We start from the raw sequence: 19761 nt of genomic DNA, 5'->3' as shown, positions 1-19761 counted from the left end.
TCTATGATGCCCATCTCCAACCCATCATCCAAAAGGTCCCTCAAAATATGACCAAATGTAATAGTGGGGTCCCTTGTTAGAGAAGAGTAAGCTTCAGAATCTCCTAGCTGTCTAAGGGCCTCTGTGGTGTATGTATCCCTATCCATCACGACTATACTCCCACCCTTATCCGATTTTCTAATGACAATATCAGTGTTATGTTGGAGATGGGAAATGGCTTCTCTTTCTCTTCTGGTTAGGTTTGAAGTATGTTTGTTATGGGAATGGGAAAGTGTAGTGAGGTCCTCCATAACCCTTTTATGGAAAACTTCCAGACTTTTGCCTCTAACGTGTAGAGGATAGAAGTTAGATGTAGACTTCAGTTTGTGAGCTTTAATATGGTCTAACATATAATGACCTGCTTCTAAGCCTGAAAGATCCTCCAAACTTGTAAGGGCACAAATATCATCAAATGTCATTTTGTCAAAATCAGTACAGGTTGTGTCACAAGCAGTGTTAGAAATTGTGTTAGTTTCAGATTCAGGAAATAATTTTCTAAGCATCAGGTCTCTAACCATTCTGTTGACATCGAGGATAGTCTGAAATAAATCAAAATTCTGTGAGGGGACAAATTCAAGGCTGTCACGGATACCAGACAGCTAAGGCTACCCCCACCCCCCCTACAACCTCACCACTGTTGTTTCTCAGTGGTTTTGGGCTCCTCAGAGCAACCACAATCTCTGGAAGCTTTTGTTTGCTTGTTTTGTGAAGAGCTGGTGATTGACCAGGAAAACCCTCCTAGGCTGGCCGGGCTCCTGGAACTCCCGGTCGGCCGCCTCACAACGGATACCCGCCTAACTCCTCTCAGGCTGGCCGGGCTCCTGGAACTCCTGGTTGGCCACAGGACAGCAGGACAAGATCTGTGGGAATTATCAGAGGGGAGCTCCTTTGAAAACTGGGGGTTTTGGACACCCCTAACCCCATAACTTCAATGGACTGTAACTCCGGTCCCCAGTAAGAGATCATGCTGATTTGGACTGTGACATCTAGGGATGGAGAGCTTTAAAATGACTCCCTGGACGTGCCGCCGCTCCACCAGGATCACCCCGAAACCGCCACCCCTAGGTATTGGGATTATGTGAGACTGTGGCTCCTATGGAGGTGCCGGGCTGTCTGGAGGGGCAGGAATGGCGGGAAAACTGTGGCATTGTCTTCTGTTCTTATCAAGATGAGCTGTCTGTATAAAAGGAGTGTGTGTTTTCAATAAAATCAGTTCTTGTTTCACCTGAATGCTAGTCTGTCTAGTTATTTGGGTGGGCTCCTGCTACAATCACTCTCCTGAGCTACATAGCAGCCTGTTCCAGGCAGAGGAATTACCCTCAGGCAGAGCTACCTAGTCTGGGTAGCTGGAGTCTGCCACAGGGTGGGACCCTGAGTACTGGTGCTGTCGGGCATCAGGGGTGGCTACCGGCTGTGGTCACTTGGCAGCTACATAGCTGCAGTTGGCAGGGAGGAAGCAGGACCCGTTTGATGGAGCTACCCAGTCGGGGTAGCCGGGGTATCCGTCACAAAGGCCATAACTTAAAACCTTCCTCTCAAGTTGAGTGAGGTCATAGGAAGAAAGGTTAACAGTATTATCCATTACTGGTACCTGTGTTTCAAAGTGCCCCTGTTCTCCCTCACAGGATATCTCTGTTGTTCGAAGTCTGTTGTATTGAGCTTCTGTGTATTGCCCTGCCCCCATCCCCTGGGTCATCTCGGGGCCCGCTGAAAAACCTGATGACTAATTCCCTCACTATTAGTCGCCTCTTGTGTGTTAGGGGTCACATAATAATGGAAACTACCACATCTTTGGCGCCTGCCCCATTTGTAATCTTTAAGAATACTTTTCGGTTGTGTATCACCCTCCATATTTGTCGTTGTACAATTATGGTTGGATATAACCTCTTCCCCTCAGGGCCAGAAAATCCATCTGAGTCAAAGCTAGAGGCAAATCTCTCCTCATCTGCTAATTCTGGCTCTTGAGTCTGAGAAGACCACTTTCTTTATAGTGTTAGCCTTATGTTGTGTTTTATTATGTGATTGTTATTAACCCCTAATCTGCCGACCGGACCTTGCTGCCACTATAATAAATGTATTAACCCCTAAACTGCCACACTTCCGCCTCGCAAACACTAGAATACATTTTATTAACCCCTAATCTGCCCTCCCTAACATCACCGCCACCTACCTACAATTATTAACCCCTAATCTCCCGCCCACAACGTCGCTGCTACTATAATAAATGTATTAACCCCTAAACCTAAGTCTAACCCTAACTCCCCCTAACATAAATACAATTTAAATTAAACAAAATAATATTCCTATAATTAAATAAATTATTCCTATTTAAAACTAAATACTTACCTAGAAAATAAACCCTAATATAGCTACAATATAAATAGTAATTACACTGTATCTATTTTAGGATTTATATTTATTTGACAGGCAACTTTGTATTTATTTTAACTAGGTACAATAGCTATTAAATAGTTAATAACTATTTAATAGATACCTAGTTAAAATAACTACAAAATTACCTGTAAAATAAATCCTAACCTAAGTTACAATTAAACCTAACACTACACTATCATTAAATTAATTAAATAAATTACCTACAATTAGCTAAACTAAAATACAATTAAATAAACTAATCTATAATACAAAAAAAAAAAAAAACACTAAATAACAAAAAAAAAAAAAAAAATACAAGAATTTTAATCTAATTACACCTATTCTAAGCCCCCTAATAAAATAAAAAATCCCACCAAAATAAAAAAATGCCCTACCCTATTCTAAATTACAAAAGTAACCAGCTCTTTTACCAGCCCTTAAAAGGGTTTTTTGCGGGGCATTGCCCCAAAGTAATCAGCTCTTTTACCTGTAAAAGAAAATACAATACCCCCCCCCCAACATTACAACCCACCACCCACATACCCCTATTCTAACCCACCCAAACCCCCCTTAAAAAAAACTATCACTAACCCCTTGAAGATCTCTCTACCTTGAGTCGTCTTCACTCAGTCGAGCCGAAGTCTTCATCCAATCCGGGCGATGTGGTCCTCAATCCGGGCGAAGTCTTGATCCAAGCTGCAAAGAAGAGGTCCTCCCTCCAGGCGATGTCTTCTTCCAAGCGGCATCTTCTATCTTCTGTCTTCCGGATCCATCTTCATCCGACGTGGAACATCCTCCTTCCCCGACGGACTAACGACGAATGAAGGTTCCTTTAAATGACGTCACCCAAGATGGCGTCCCTCGAATTCTGATTGGCAGATAGGATTCTATCAGCCAATCGGAATTAAGGTAGGAAAAATCTGATTGGCTGATTCAATCAGCCAATCAGTTTGAGCTTGCATTCTATTGGCTGATCGGAACAGCCAATAGAATGCGAGCTCAATCTGGCTGATTGGATCAGCCAATCGGATTGAACTTCAATCTGATTGGCTGATTGAATCAGCCAATCAGATTTTTCCTACCTTAAAGGGACAGTCTAGGCCAAAATAAACTTTCATGATTCAGATAGAGCATGTAATTGTAAACAATTTTCCAATTTACTTTTATCACCAATTTTGCTTTGTTTTCTTGGTATTCTTGGTTGAAAGCTTAATCTCGGAGGTTCATATGCTAATTTCTTAGACCTTCAAGGCCACCTCTTTTCAGAATGCATTTGAACAGTTTTTCACCACTAGAGGGTGTTAGTTCACGTATTTCATATAGATAACACTGTGCTCGTCCACATGAAGTTATCTGGGAGCAGGCAGTGATTGGCTAAACTGCAAGTCTGTCAAAAGAACTGAAATAAAGGGGAAGTTTGCAGAGGCTTAGATACAAGATAATCACAGAGGTTAAAAGTATATTATTATAACTGTGTTGGTTATGTTTGCATAACCAACACAGTTATAATAATATACTTTTAAATGGATTATCTATCTTTTAAAACAATAAAAATTATGGTGTAGACTGTCCCTTTAATTCCAATTGTCTGATAGAATCCTATCAGCCAATCGGAATTCGAGGGACGCCATCTTGGATGAGGTCCCTTAAAGGAACCTTCATTTGTCGTTAGACCGTCGGGGAAGGAGGATGTCCCGCGTCGGCGGGATGAAGATGGATCCGGAAGACAGAAGATAGAAGATGCCGCTTGGAAGAAGACATCGCCCGGATGGAGGACCTCTTCTTTGCCGCTTGGATCAAGACTTCGCCCGGATGGAGGACCTCTTCTTTGCCGCTTGGATCAAGACTTCGCCCGGATGGAGGACCTCTTCTTTGCCGCTTGGATCAAGACTTCGCCCGGATTGAGGACCACATCGCCCGGATTGGATGAAGACTTCGGCTCGGCTGAGTGAAGACGACTCAAGGTAGGGAGATCTTCAGGGGGTTAGTGATACATTTTTTTAAGGGGGGTTTGGGTGGGTTAGAATAGGGGTATGTGGTTGTAATGTTGGGGGGTATTGTATTTTCTTTTACAGGTAAAAGAGCTGATTACTTTGGGCAATGCCCCACAAAAAGCCCTTTTAAGGGCTGGTAAAAGAGCTGGTTATTTTTGTAATTTAGAATAGGGTAGGGCATTTTTTTTGGGGGGGGAATTTTTTTATTTTATTAGGGGGCTTAGATTAGGTGTAATTAGATTAAAATTCTTGTAATATTTTTTATTTTTTGTAATTTAGTTTATTTAATTGTATTTTAGTTTAGCTAATTGTAGGTCATTTATTTAATTAATTTAATGATAGTGTAGTGTTAGGTTTAATTGTAACTTAGGTTAGGATTTATTTTACAGGTAATTGTGTAATTATTTTAACTAGATAGCTATTAAATAGTTAATAACTATTTAATAGCTAGTGTACCTAGTTAAAATAAATACAAAGTTGCCTGTAAAATAAATATAAATTCTAAAATAGATACAATGTAATTATTAGTTACATTGTAGCTATATTAGGGTTTATTTGATAGGTAAGTATTTAGTTTTAAATAGGATTCATTTATTTAATTATAGGAATATTATTTCGTTTAATTTAAATTATATTTATGTTAGGGGGGTGTTAGGGTTAGACTTAATTTTAGGGGTTAATAACTTTATTATAGTAGCGGCGACGTTGCGGGCGGGAAATTAGGGGTTAATGATTGTATGTAGGTGGCGGCGATGTTAGGGAGGGCATATTAGGGGTTAATACAATTTATTCTAGTGTTTGCGAGGCGGGGGTGCGGCGGTTTAGGGGTTAATACATTTATTATAGTGGTGGCGAGGTCCGGTCAGCAGATTAGGGGTTAAGTGTAGTTAGGTTGCGGCAATGTTGTGGGGGGGGCAGATTAGGGGTTAATAAATATAATGTAGGTGTCAGTGATGTTAGGGGCAGCAGATTAGGGGTTCATAGGGATAATGTAGGTTGTGGCGGTGTCCGAAGCGGCAGATTTGGGGTTAATAATAAAATGCAGGTGTCAGACATAGCGGGGGCGGCAGATTAGGGGTTAATAAGTGTAAGGTTAGGGGTGTTTAAACTCGGGGTTCATGTTAGGGTTTTAGGTGCAGACTTAGAGAGTGTTTCCCCATAGGAAACAATGGGGCTGCATTAAGAGCTGAGCGCTGCTTTTTTGCAGGTGTTTTTCAGCCCAACCTGCCCCATTGTTTCCTATGGGGATATCGTGCACGAGCACGTTTTGCCAGCTTACCGCTACCGTAAGCAACGCTGGTATTGAGGATTGAAGTGGCGCTAAATTATGCTCAACACTCCCTTTTCTGAGCCTAACGCAGCCACTCAGACAACTCTAAATACCAGCGTTGTTTAAAGGGTGTGCTGGGAAAAATGCAGCATTAGCTTTGCGGGTCTTTACCAACAAAACTATAAATCTAGGCGTATGTGTGTAACATATTTTGGGGGTCAAAGTTAGAAAAAAGTGTGTTTTTTTAATAAATTCTTCTTTATTAATAAGGGCAAACAGTCAAACAAAAAGGCAATGTATCATATAGGTACAGAACTTCATACCTGGATAGTATCAATAGTTAACAACCACTAACCAAAATTATTTACATCTAGACAGAAAGCTGACTCCTCCTCTGGCAGATCTCCTCCTGCAGCCTGCACAGTCCCTGCCCTAGAGAGAAACTGAAAAAGCAGAAGGGAGCAGCTCAAGGAACCAAAGAAGCATTATTTTGACTGTTGCATCTAAACAATGAGTTATCCAGGTTATGCTCCTATGAGCGGCTTTCCTCCAATCCCCACAGCTAATAATCCATGGGGGGCACCTGGAGGGAACCCTCCTCCTCTTGGACTCGATAACATGGCGGCTACCATTCGTCAGCAGTACAACCCACAGAGCTATATGCAAAACTCAGGGTATCCTCCAGCTGGTTTTGGAGGTATGAATCCAGGCCCAGGAATGTACCCACAGACGGCAGGTGGTGGATATGGGGCACCTCCAGGTGGTGGATATGGGGCACCGCAGCCTGGTCAACCACAAGTTCCTTCCTATGGCATGTTCCCACCAGCTAGTGGAGGCCAACAGCCACAGATGCCAGGATATAATCAAGGATATCCCTCAGCCCCCCTGCCTGGTCAGCCAATGCCATCACATGGGCATCCGCAAATGCCAATGCCTGGTCAGCAACCCATGCCAGTGCCTGCACAACCACCAATGGGCATGCCTGGGCAGCCTCCAATGACCTACCCAAGCCAGCAACCTGTTGCAAGTTATCCTGCAGGACCAGCTGTAAATCCTTCTATGCCATCGTACCCATCCCCAGGAATGCCAGCTGTCACTCCAGGGAAGGTTGCGAAACGAGGAACCATAACAGATGCACCAAACTTTGATCCACTTAGAGATGCTGAATTGCTCAGAAAAGCCATGAAAGGATTTGGAACAGATGAACAGACCATTATAGAATGTCTGGGGAGCAGATCAAATAAACAGAGACTGCAGATTGCCCTATCATTTAAAACGGCCTATGGAAAGGATTTAATAAAAGACCTGAAGTCTGAGATTTCTGGAAACTTTGAGAAGGCAGTCCTAGCGATGTTGAAAGCGCCTTCAGTTTATGATGCTTATGAAATCCATGAAGCCATTAAGGGTGCCGGCACAGATGAGGCTTGCATCATAGAGATCCTGTCATCACGCAGTAATGCAGAGATCCAGGAAATCAACAGGGTGTACAAAAAAGAGTTTAAGAAGACACTGGAACAGGCTATTAAGAGGGACTCTTCCGGTCACTTCCAGAGACTGTTGATTTCACTCTCTCAGGGGAACCAAGACGAGAGCAGCCATGTGGACATGACATTAGTCCAACGTGATGTCCAAGAGCTATATGCAGCTGGGGAGAATCGCCTGGGCACAGATGAGTCCAAGTTCAACGCCATCTTGTGTGCTAGGAGCAGACCACATCTTAATGCAGTTTTCTCTGAATAACAGAGGATGCGCAACCGTGACCTTGAGAAAAGTATCTGTCGTGAGATGTCAGGGGATCTAGAGAGTGGCATGCTGGCAGTCGTGAAGTGCCTTAAAAACACTCAAGCATTCTTCGCTGAACGTCTTCACAAAGCAATGAAAGGCACTGGTACAAAAGACAAGACGCTGATCCGTATCATGGTTTTGCGCAGTGAGGTGGATTTGCTGGATATTCGCACAGAGTACAAGAGGCTTTATGGAAAGTCCCTGTACACAGATATCACGGGCGACACATCTGGGGATTACCGGAAGATGCTTCTGAAGCTTTGTGGTGGGAACGATTAAGCTGTGCCTTTTTCTACATAGGACAAAAAAAAAGCCTTGCATATTGTTTGTCTGCTCAGTTCTTTTTTCTGTTCATATCAATAGTTTGGTGCCTACCAGAATGTACTTAAAGGGACATGCATCCCAAAGTGTTTTTCATTATTCGGATAAATCACACAATTTTAAGCTTTCCTGTGTACTTCTATTATCTAGTCTGCTTGGTTCTCTTGGTATCCTTTGTTGAAGGAGCATCAGTTCATTACAGAATTATATTGTAGTCATACATGAGCAAGAAACATAAAATCAGCAAATTAAACATAGGCCTGTACTTCTTCAAAAATCGTTTATAATATATACTAATATATTTTGGTTTGACCTTTAAAAAGACATTTTTTATTATTACATTTATTTAATGATTTTTTTTTTTTTTTTTTTTTTTCGGAAGGAACAGAAAAACAAAACAACCTCAGAATTCAAAGTAATTTTTTGATACGGTCCAAAAGGACGCAACAGGTTGGGGGGAGAAGAGATAAGAAAGAGAGAAAAGAGGAAAAGAAAAAAGAAAAAAAAAATAGTCTAAGGGGGAGGGGGAAGATTATAGTAAGCCAATTAATTTCAACAACAGCTCATACGAGTGAATTTTTGCTATTTTTATCTCCTTTTTCTTCCTAATTTACCCTTTTCCTTTTTTATAAAGGGGGCATAAGCTGCATTTGTGTATTGTTTCTATATAATTTAGTAAAGTCCAGCCATTTAGTAGCAAATCTATGTTGCTGATTTTCTCCATTATTAGCACTGTTGAGCTGTTCTATTATATATTGTAAATGTAATAGGTAAGTTAGGTTATTAATTGTTGGTTCTCTCTTAGATTTCCAGTTTTTCAAGATAAGATATCTTCCTCCCAAAATTGCTCTGTTAATAAAATCGGCATTGCCAACATTATCTCTTGGGTCCAGTAAAAAAACAATGTGCTGTAATTGAATAACTATGTGCGATGTAAGTACCCTATTCAACCAGAATTGTATGCGTTGCCAAAATTGTTGTGTTTTCGGACAGCTCCAAAACATGTGGACCAGATCAGCATCAGGGAAACTACATTGTGGGCATAAATTTAGGGAATTACGAAACCATCTATTTAAACTAGCAGGGGGTATGTATACACAATTTAGGATTTTGAAATGTGATTCTCGCCACGCTGCAGATAGGGTAGCATTTTCAACCGCTATCATACTATACTTCACTTTATACATATCAAGTGTTGGAATGACTTTGGACCATTTTGAACAGATATCCAGCATATTAAGCTCACCAGATTCTGATAGAACCATCATATACCAGTAACTAATAGAATGTTTACCTAGTTTATAAAGGGCTAAACCCATTTTTATGCCTGGATGTATCCATTCTGTAACAGAATCTGTGATTATTTCACTGTACCAATGCCGAACTTGTAGGTATGCATAAAAGTCTGTATTTTTAAGATGAAAACAATTTCTAAGATATTCAAATGTGTACAGATCCATTTTCAGGATCTCTAAATTGAAATAAATAAGAAAGGCCCAGAGAGGCCCATCTGTTAAATAGTTTATTGTCGATGCCTGGAATAAAACATGGATTCCTTGTGATAGGTAGTAATTCAGAGATCAGAGGATTATCTTTTAAACTGGACCAAATGAACAACTGCCAGGCTTTAATGATATGGAATATAGGGAATTTTCTCTTAAACTTACTCGGGATGGCTTTAATAGGACAATGGAGTAGAGCAATTAAGGAGAAAGGGAAAACTATTTTTTGTTCCACTTCTAAAAAGGCCACATGATTCCAACCAGTGAGCCAGTCCATAGCTACCTTGGCAAGGCAGATTCTGTTATACGTGGAAAATATGGGGAGTGCAAGACCCCCAAATTGTCTTAATTGCGCAAGGTTATGTAAAGCTTTCTACCCACACCCCAGATAAATGTCCTAATGTAGCTATCCAAGAACTAAAGATCAGTTTTTGTTAAAAGAATATGGATATTCTGCATTACATACAACAATTTAGGTAATATAATCATCTTAATTAAGTTAATTATTGCCGTAATTGATAAAGGTAGGTTAGCCCAGTTTCTTAGATCTGTTTTAATTTTCATTAGTAGTGGGGGATATTTCAAATTGTACCATTCCAGAGGATTTGTACTAATTTTGATTCCTAGATATGTTATGAAATGTTCTGCAATTTTAAAAGGAAGAACAAAGTCTGACTGTAGTGGCAGGCTTAGCCATAGTAATTCTGACTTGGTAACATTAATTGTATATCCCGAGAATGACCCGAATTTGAAGATTTTATCTAAAATAATGGGTATCTCAGATTGTGGGTTATTGAGAAATAGTATTAGATTGTCCGCGTATAATAATAATTTGAGATACTTATCTCCTAACAGGATCCCTTTTAATTGTGTTTTCAGCATTGTTGCAAGAGGTTCAATTACAAGGTTAAAGAGAAGAGGCGAGATTGGGCAACCTTGCCGTGTTCCAGTCATAATAGGGAAAGGCTTTGTAAGTGAGCCATTAACCAATAACGACAAGGATGCATTTGCATATATGACTCTAATGCAGTTAAGGATGCCCTCTAAAGCCGAACCAATTCATGGTATGAAATAAATGGTCCCAAGTGATAGTCAAACGCCTTTTGGGCATCGATTGATAAGATAGCTGGATCAACGTGTCGGTTAGACTTATCAATACGCAGAAAATCTAAAAGCAGGAAGATTTTCCGAATATTAGCAGCAGGATTCCTATGTAACATGAAGCCGACCTGGTCCTTATGGATTAGAGATCCAAGAATTGGTTTAAGTCTGTGTGCCAAAATAGATGTGAATATTTTGTAGTCTGAATTTAACAATGATATTGGGCGATAGGAATCTATTACTTCAGGGTCTTTGCCCTTCTTTGGAATCAGAGTAATTTTTGATGCTCCAAAATAGACTGAGGGAACTATACCATTACATAGGTAGTCATTAAATAAATTCACGAGAGGGATATTTATCTAATCTCTGAGAATTTTATATAATTCAGCAGGTAAAAGATCTGGGCCCGCAGCTTTGTCCACTTTAAGATTATCAATAGCCTGTAATACTACTTCTGATGTGATAGGTACATTTAATTTATCTGCCTCATATGACGGCAATTTTGGCAGCAGAATTTTTTCCCAAAATACCTCTTTATTTTGTTCATTAATCTTCAGGGAAGTATCTAGTTTTTTTAAAAAATCATAAAAACCTGTTTTGATTGCCTCAACATCAGTTACTCTTTTCCCATCTATAATAATAGCTTTTATAGCTTTATGAGATTTATACGTGTTCACACAGTTAGATAGGAGCTTGCCTATCTTGTTACCATATCTATAAAACCTAGTTCTGTAACACAATTCCTGGATAGATGCTTTCTGTAGGCTAATGGTTTCCCATTCCTGTTTTGCTTTAAAATATTTCTTCCAATTAATATGATTTGGTATCATTATATATGTGTTATAGGTATTTCTGAGGTAGCTAGATAATTCAGCTTCCCTAAGGCACATTTTTGTTTTAAGTCTGCAAGTATATTTTTTTAATTTCTCCTCTGATCACATCTTTAGCTGATTCCCAAAAAACTCTTTTTTATGTATATAAGAGATATTTTGTCTAATATATTCATGCCAAATAGCAGTAATGCATTTTCTAAATTCTGTATTATTAAATAAGTATTGGGGAAAAGAGAAACTTATTGTCACCCCACAATAGCTCCAAAAATATAGGAGCATGATCAGAAATAGTAAAGTCTCCTATCTGGGCTTTGACATCGGTGCCAAGTAATCTATCTGAACCTAAAAAAAAATTGATACGTGAGAACGATCTATATTGTTTGGATTCATAAGAAAACACACAGGTATTGGGATAAATGTGCCGCCATATATCCCTGATCTTGAGTGTGTTACAAAGAGATTTTAGGATTCTTAGAGCCTTTTGGGAGATTTTAATATGTTTTGGGTTAGTAGTCTGTAGTCTATCAATATTATTAAAAAACATGTTAAAATCACCAGCCACTTCCAGATTGGAGTTCACATGATCAAATAATTTAACCTTCAGTTTTTCCCAGAAAGTTTCATCAGTGTTATTTGGCCCGTATACATTGCAGATGGTGAGAATATAAGAACCCAGTTTCTTTTTTAGAATAATATAATGTTCTCCAGGATCTAACTCCTGTAGAATGATTTGATATTCTAGCCCTTTTCTAAATAATATAGCAACACCCCGTTTATGGGTGGAGCAGGGGGTGAAAATAACTTTTCACACCCAATTAACTTTCAGTTTTTTGTGTTCTGCTTCTGAGAGGTGAGTTTCTTGTAAAAGAATTAAGTCTGATTTACTTTTATTAAGGTGTGTTAAAATTAATTTTCTTTTGATCGGGTTGGTGATCCCTCCCACGTTCCAAGATGTAATCTTTAACCTTGACATTTTATTTTAAACAGACCAGCAAGGGATAGAGACAGAGAAAGAAAAAAAAAAAAAAAGAAAACCCAACTTCCTCCCCCCAACCCGACGGCACACATAACTTAGGAATAGTGTTACTTTCAAACATAACAACTTCTACATTACACCAAATAATATATGTATAAGTGTGCACAGTAAACCTTTTTTTTTCGTAAAAAACTGAAAAGAAAAGGAGATGAATAGAGACAAGATACCCCTCTTTCTGTATAGTATCTAGTGTCTGTCTTTATACTTGTCTGTGAAGGTCTTGGCCTCTTGAGGCGTACCTAGCATAATTAATTCATCATCAATAAAGAGCTTAATCTTAGCCGGGTAAATAAATCTAGCAGAGAGGCCTAAATTAATAAGTGTAGTGCAAAATGGTGCCATTGCCTTCTGCTTGTTTGCAGTCTGAAACGAAAATTCCTGGAACAGTAAAATTCTATTATGGTCTACTTCAAGGTTTTGGATTTTTCTATAAGCTCTTATGTTAATTTTATCCTGGAAGTTCAGCTATTTCACCATAATAGGGCGTTTCTGTGGCGTATTTTCTGGTAAGCTTCTAATAGTACCAATCCGGTGAGCTCTTTCTACTTTTATATTCTGATCTTGTCGATTAATACCAAGCAATTGTGGGAGAGTTATGGCTGCAAAGTATGTTAGGTCTTGATATCTAGCTCTCTCTGGTAAACCAATAATTTTTAAATTATTTTGACGAGACCTGTCCTCTATTTCCTCAATTTTATAGTTCACGTATTTTAGAGGTATGTTGTTGTGTGATTTGGTCTAATTTAAACGAAGTCTTCAATATCAGATATTCTAGTCTCAGCTTCTGACAATCTTAAGGTAATGTTTTTCATCTCAGAGGAGAGTGTAGCAATCTCCGTTTTAATTAGATCAAATTGGGGTAGTAATAGGTGCGCTACTTGTTTTGATATCTCGTCGATATCAGATTTATTTATATTTAGACTATTCATCTCTGCTCTCAAATCTATTTTAGGTTCTAAGCTATTTCTCGGTCTCCTATCTTTAACTTTTGCTGGCATTGCGTGAGTTTTGGGTGACAAATATTTATCCATACATTATAATCAGACACATGTGCTGTTTAATTAATTAATTAATTAATTAATTAATTCTAACTTTTAAATAGAGTGTACACAGTCATGTACACAGTCTATTAGTGTCTCTACCCTGTCCAAATTAACTTATTTTGTTATTGTTTTAACAAAAACCACAACATAAAGTAACCTGCACAAAAAAAGAAACCTTCATATATTGTCACAAAATGTTATGAATCTGGTTGTTTTGGTAACTGCAGATAAATTTGCTTAACCCCTTAGTGACCAGACCATTTTCAATTTTCTTAAGAACCAGGGCTTTTTTTACATTTCTGCAGTGTTTGTGTTTAGCTCTTACTCATTTACTGTATCCACACATATTATATACTGTTTTTCTTGTCATTAAATGAACTTTCTAAAGATACCATTACTTTCATCATATCATACAATTTACTATGTGTGTAACAGATTTTGTTGGTCAAAGTTAGAAAAAGTGTGTTTTTTTCCATTTTTTCATCATATTGTATCATTTGTTTCCAACCACCAAAAAACACCCATGCTAAATTGTTTCCAAATTTTGTCCTGAGTTTAAAAATACCCAAAGTTAACATGTTCTTTGCTTTTTTTGCAAGTTATAGGGCAATAAATACAAGTAGCACTTTGCTATTTCCAAACCACTTTTTCCAAAATTAGCAATGGTCACATTGTAACACTGAAATCTGTCAGGAATCCCTGAATATCCCTTGACATGTATAATATTTTTTTTTACTAGACAACCCAAACTATTGATCTAGGTCTATTTTGGTATATTGCATGCCACCATTTCACCGCCAAATGCGATCAAATAAAATAAAATTGTTAATTTGATAACAAACTTTTTCTCACTGAAATTATTTACTAACAGCTTGTGCAATTATAGCACAAATGGTTGTAAATGTTTCTCTGGAATCCCCTTTGTTCATAAATAGTAGACATTTATAGCTTTGGCATTACTTTTTCGTAATTAGAAGGCCGCTAAATGCCGCTGTGCACCACACTTGTATTATGCCCAGCAGTTAAGGGGTTAATTAGGTAGCTTGTAGGGTTAATTTTAGCTTTAGTGTATTGATCAGCCTCCCATCTGACACATCCCACCCCCTGATCCCTCCCTGACCCCCCTCAAACAGCTCTCTTCCCTCCCCCACCTTACAATTGTCACCGCCATCTTAAAGGGACACTGAACCCAAATTTTTTGTGATTCAGATAGAGCATGCCATTTTAAGCAACTTTCTAATTTACTCCTATTATCATTTTTCTTTGTTCTCTTGCTATCTTTGTTTGAATAAGAAGGCATCTAAGCTAAGGAGCCAGCTAACTTTTGGTTCAGACCTCTGGGTAGCACTTGTTTATTGGTGGGTGAATTTATCCACCAATCAGCAAGAACAACCCAGGTTGTAAACCAAAAATGGGCCGGCATCTAAACTTACATTCTTGCTTTTCAAATAAAGATAACAAGAAAATGAAGAAAATTTGATAATAGGAGTAAATTAGGAAGTTACTTAAAATCACATGCTCTATCTGAATCACAAAATAAAAAAAATGGGTTCAGTCCCTTTAACTACTGGCAGAAAGTCTGCCAGTATAAAAATAAAGGTATTTTTTTAGATAAAGTATAGGATCCCCCATTACCCCCAACTTCCGTGATTCCCCCCCAAACAGCTCTCTAAGGCCTAGATTTGGAGTTTGGCGGTAGCCGTGAGCGTTAGAATTCTAACGACAAAACTCCAGCCGCAGAAAAAAGTCAGTAGTTAAGAGCTTTCTGGGCTAACGCCGGTTCATAAAGCTCTTAACTACTGTGCCCTAAAGTACACTAACACCCATAAACTACCTATGTACCCCTAAACCGAGGCCCCCCCACATTGCCGACACTCGATTAAATTGTTTAACCCCTAATCTGCCGACCGCCACCTACGTTAACTTATGTGCCCCTAACACCGCCGACCCCTATATTATATTTATTAACCCCTAACCTGCCCCCCACAACGTCGCCGCCAGCTACCTACAATAAATAACCCCTAATCTGCTGACCGCCACCTACATTATACTTATTTACCCCTAATCTGCTGCCCCTAACACCGCCGACCCCTATATTATATTTATTAACCCCTAATCTGCCCCCCACAACGTTGCCTCCACCTGCCTACACTTATTAACCCCTAATCTGCCGAGCGGACCGCACCACTATTATAATAAAGTTATTAACCCCTAATCTGCCTCACTAACCATATAATAAATAGTATTAACCCCTAATCTGCCCTCCCTAACATCGCCAACACCTAACTTCAAACATTAACCCCTAACCTGCCTACTGGAGCTCACCGCTATTCTAATAAATGTATTAACCCCTAAAGCTAAGTCTAACCCTAACACTAACACCCCGCTAAATTAAATATAATTTAAATCTAACTAAATAAATTAACTCTTATTAAATAAATTAATCCTATTTAAAGCTAAATACTTACCTGTAAAATAAATCCTAATATAGCTACAATATAAATTATAATTATATTATAGCTATTTTAGGATTTATATTTATTTTACAGGTAACTTTGTATTTATTTTAACCATGTACAATAGCTATTAAATAGTTAAGAACTATTTAATAGCTAAAATAGTTAAAATAATTACAAAATTACCTGTAAAATAATTCCTAACCAAAGTTACAATTAAACCTAACACTACACTATCAATAAATTAATTAAATAAAATACCTACAATTACCTACAATTAAACCTAACACTACACTATCAATACATTAATTAAATACAATATCTTCATAAATACAATGAAATAAACTAACTAAAGTACAAAAAATAAAAAAGAACTAAGTTACAAAAAATAAAAAAATTTTTTACCTACCTTAATTCCGATTGGCTGATAGAATCCTATCACCCAATCAGAATTCGAGGGACGCCATCTTGGATGACGTCCATTAAAGGAGCCTTCATTCGTCGGTAGTCCGTCGGGCCAGCAGGATGTTCCGCGTCGGAGGTCTGCAGGATGGATCCGGAAGAAAGAAGATTGAAGATGCCGTTGATAGAAGACTTCAGCCGGATCATGGACCTCTTCAGCTCCCGCTTGGATGATGACTTCAGCCGGATCATGGACCTCTTCAGCTCCCGCTTGGATGATGACTTCAGCCGGATCATGGACCTCTTCAGCCCCCTGCTTGGGCTTGGATTAGGACATCGGAGGAGCTCTTCTGGATCGATCGGTGAACCTGGTATGGTGAAGATAAGGTAGGAAGATCTTCAGGGGCTTAGTGTTAGGTATAAACCTAACACTAACACTAAGGGGGGGTTTGGGTTAGATTAGGGGTATGTGGGTGGTGGGTTGTAATGTTGGGGGGGGGGGGTATTGTATGTTTTTTTTTACAGGCAAAAGAGCTGAATTTCTTGGGGCATGCCCCGCAAAGGGCCCTGTTCAGGGCTGGTAAGGTAAAAGAGCTTTGAACTTTTGTAATTTAGAATAGGGCAGGACATTTTTTTATTTTGGGGGGCTTTGTTATTTTATTAGGGGGCTTAGAGTAGGTGTAATTAGTTTAAAATTGTTGTAATATTTTTCTGTTTGTGAATATTTTTTTTTATTTTTTGTAACTTAGTTCTTTTTTATTTTTTGTACTTTAGTTAGTTTTTTTAATTGTATTTATTTGTAGGAATTATATTTAATTTATTTATTGATAGTGTAGTGTTAGGTTTAATTGTAGATAATTATAGGTATTTTATTTAATTAATTTATTGATAGTGCAGTGTTAGGTTTAATTGTAACTTAGTTTAGGATTTATTTTACAGGTAAATTTGTAATTATTTTAACTATTTTAGCTATTAAATAGTTCTTAACTATTTAATAGCTATTGTACCTGGTTAAAATAAATACAAAGTTACCTGTAAAATAAATATAAATCCTAAAATAGCTATAATATAATTATAATTTATATTGTAGCTATATTAGGATTTATTTTACAGGTAAGTATTTAGCTTTAAATAGGAATAATTTATTTAATAAGAGTTAATTTATTTAGTTAGATTTAAATTATATTTAACTTAGGGGGGTGTTAGTGTTAGGGTTAGACTTAGCTTTAGGGGTTAATACATTTATTAGAATAGCGGTGAGCTCCAGTCGGCAGATTAGGGGTTAATGTTTGAAGTTAGGTGTTGGCGATGTTAGGGAGGGCAGATTAGGGGTTAATACTATTTATTATAGGATTAGTGAGGCGGATTAGGGGTTAATAACTTTATTATAATAGTGGTGCGATCCACTCGGCAGATTAGGGGTTAATAAGTGTAGGCAGGTGGAGGCGACATTGTGGGGGGCAGATTAGAGGTTAATAAATATAATATAGGGGTCGGCGGTGTTAGGGACAGCAGATTAGGGGTACATAGGGATAATGTAAGTAGCGGCGGTTTACGGAGCGGCAGAATAGGGGTTAATAATAATATGCAGGGGTCAGCGATAGTGGGGGCGGCAGATTAGGGGTTAATAAGTGTAAGGTTAGTGGTCTTTAGACTCGGGGTACATGTTAGAGTGTTAGGTGCAGACGTAGGAAGTGTTTCCCCATAGGAAACAATGGGGCTGCATTAGGAGCTGAACGCGGCTTTTTTGCAGGTGTTAGGTTTTTTTTCAGCTCAATCAGCCCCATTGTTTCCTATGGGGGAATCGTGCACGAGCACGTTTTTGAAGCTGGCCGCTTCCGTAAGCAACTCTGGTATCGAGAGTTGCAGTTGCGTTAAATATGCTTTACGCTCCTTTTTTGGAGCCTAACGCAGCCATTCTGTGGACTCTCAATACCAGAGTTATTTAAAAGGTGCCGCCAGAAAAAAGCCAGCGTTAGCTACGCGGGTCGTTACCGACAAAACTCTAAATCTAGCCGTAAGCCTCCCACCTCGAACCTATTGGCCGCCATCTTAGGTACTGGCAGCTGTCTGCCAGTACCCAGTTTACTAACAAATTTTCCCTTTTTTTCTAAAAAAAAAAATACAAACAGACCATTTTCTGTAGTGTAGTTTCCCCCTCCCCCTCCCGGATCCCTTTCCAAACAATTTGTTCCCTTTCCCTCTCTCTCATTTGGCTTGATATTGATGTCCATGCGCACACGTGCACATGTGCACACTCCCTAGCCTCGCCCCCTGCACGCTCACAGACACTAGGTAACAGGATCCGGAACAAGCACCAGCGATGGGACGCCCACTCGCCTCCTTGTTATGGTTCCCACCCACCAACGATTGGCACCATCCCTGTGTCGATGCAGAGAGGGCCACAGAGTGGCTCTCTCTGCATCAGATGGTTAAAAAAGGTTATCAGGATCGCTTCCAGCACTTGAAAACCCTGAGGACGTTCAGGGTACATCCTTGGTCATTAGACACTACTATAAAGAATAATATGCACAGATACTGATCTAAAAATCCAGTATAAAACCTTTTAAAAACTTACTTAAAATATTCCATTTTGGCACTGATGATGTTAGGCTGGGACATCCACTTAAAGGGGCTGACAAAGCAGGAAAAACCAGACTCCCCCCTCCACTGCATATGAAAAGACCTGTTGCATAAACAGGAGCAAGCAGGAGTCTGTAGACTTGAGTCTACATCTGATACTTTGGGGATTTGTTAGGAGTCTGAAAATCAGCACAATGTGATAAAATAAGCAAAACTATACATTGTTACAAAAACACTCCCAGATAGTTTTAAGAATGGATAATCTATAAAATATTTATGCACAGAAAAATCTAATACTAATCTAACAAACATGTCTTCTGTTTTAGATTAGATATATTGGTCCACTACCAATTTGAATTCCTTGTCATTCTAAATTCAAATATATCATGCACACCACATCCTCGTATCATACCCTGCCAAACAGTAATTGACCTTGGAATTGCAGTAGTTCTCTTGAGAAATTCTTAAAATAACAATGCACTGTAAAAATGTGTTCCCCTTTAATTTATTCCCAACTTTCCATTTAACCTGCTGGAGTGTATTAAATTATTTCCAAATTACCTTTGCCTTTGCATTCCTTTACCTTTTTTTGACATTTGAAATAGCTGCTTTTGAAAGTGGTTTCCAGTTAGTGTGTCACTCGTAATCTATACCTTAAATGGGTTCTAGTTTCAAAAAACAAAATTGAGTATTTCATATACAAAGATACACCTAGAGCAGAACTCTGCTGCTAGTATAACAAGTAATTGGAAACGCATTAAGGGGGAAACCAATTTTACAGTATACTGTCCCTTTAAGGCTCACTGCAGCAGTAGTAATCAGTATACACATTTCTAAATGTTTTCATCCATGTAAATTATTCACAGACATATGCTACCAAATAAAAAACACCAGAGCCTCAGGGAGGGGGGAGGAGGGAGAAGGTGGATCATGCTGAGGAGGTGGGATAAGAGGGTGGGAAATCAACCTGGGAGGGGTAAATGAGGTGGGGGGCAGCTACACTACAGAAAAAAAATGTGTGTG

The 19761-nt window shown here is 38.7% G+C and overlaps 2 protein-coding genes across 2 annotated transcripts in view; both read left to right on the top strand.

Moving 5' to 3' along the window:
* ADGRL3 (adhesion G protein-coupled receptor L3) overlaps positions 1-19761 on the top strand; it is a 1741359-nt gene that overhangs the window by 874958 nt on the left and 846640 nt on the right. The gene's annotated exons all lie outside the window — the stretch shown is intronic.
* On the top strand, positions 6089-7756 carry LOC128649748 (annexin A11-like). The gene has a single exon (XM_053703186.1). It carries the CDS (start codon positions 7423-7425, stop codon positions 7738-7740), a length of 318 nt encoding a protein of 105 aa, XP_053559161.1. The 5' UTR covers positions 6089-7422; the 3' UTR covers positions 7741-7756.

This window comes from Bombina bombina, chromosome 2 (genome assembly GCF_027579735.1).
Source record: "Bombina bombina isolate aBomBom1 chromosome 2, aBomBom1.pri, whole genome shotgun sequence".
NCBI lineage: Eukaryota > Metazoa > Chordata > Amphibia > Anura > Bombinatoridae > Bombina > Bombina bombina.
This window is presented reverse-complemented; position numbering and strand designations above follow the sequence as displayed.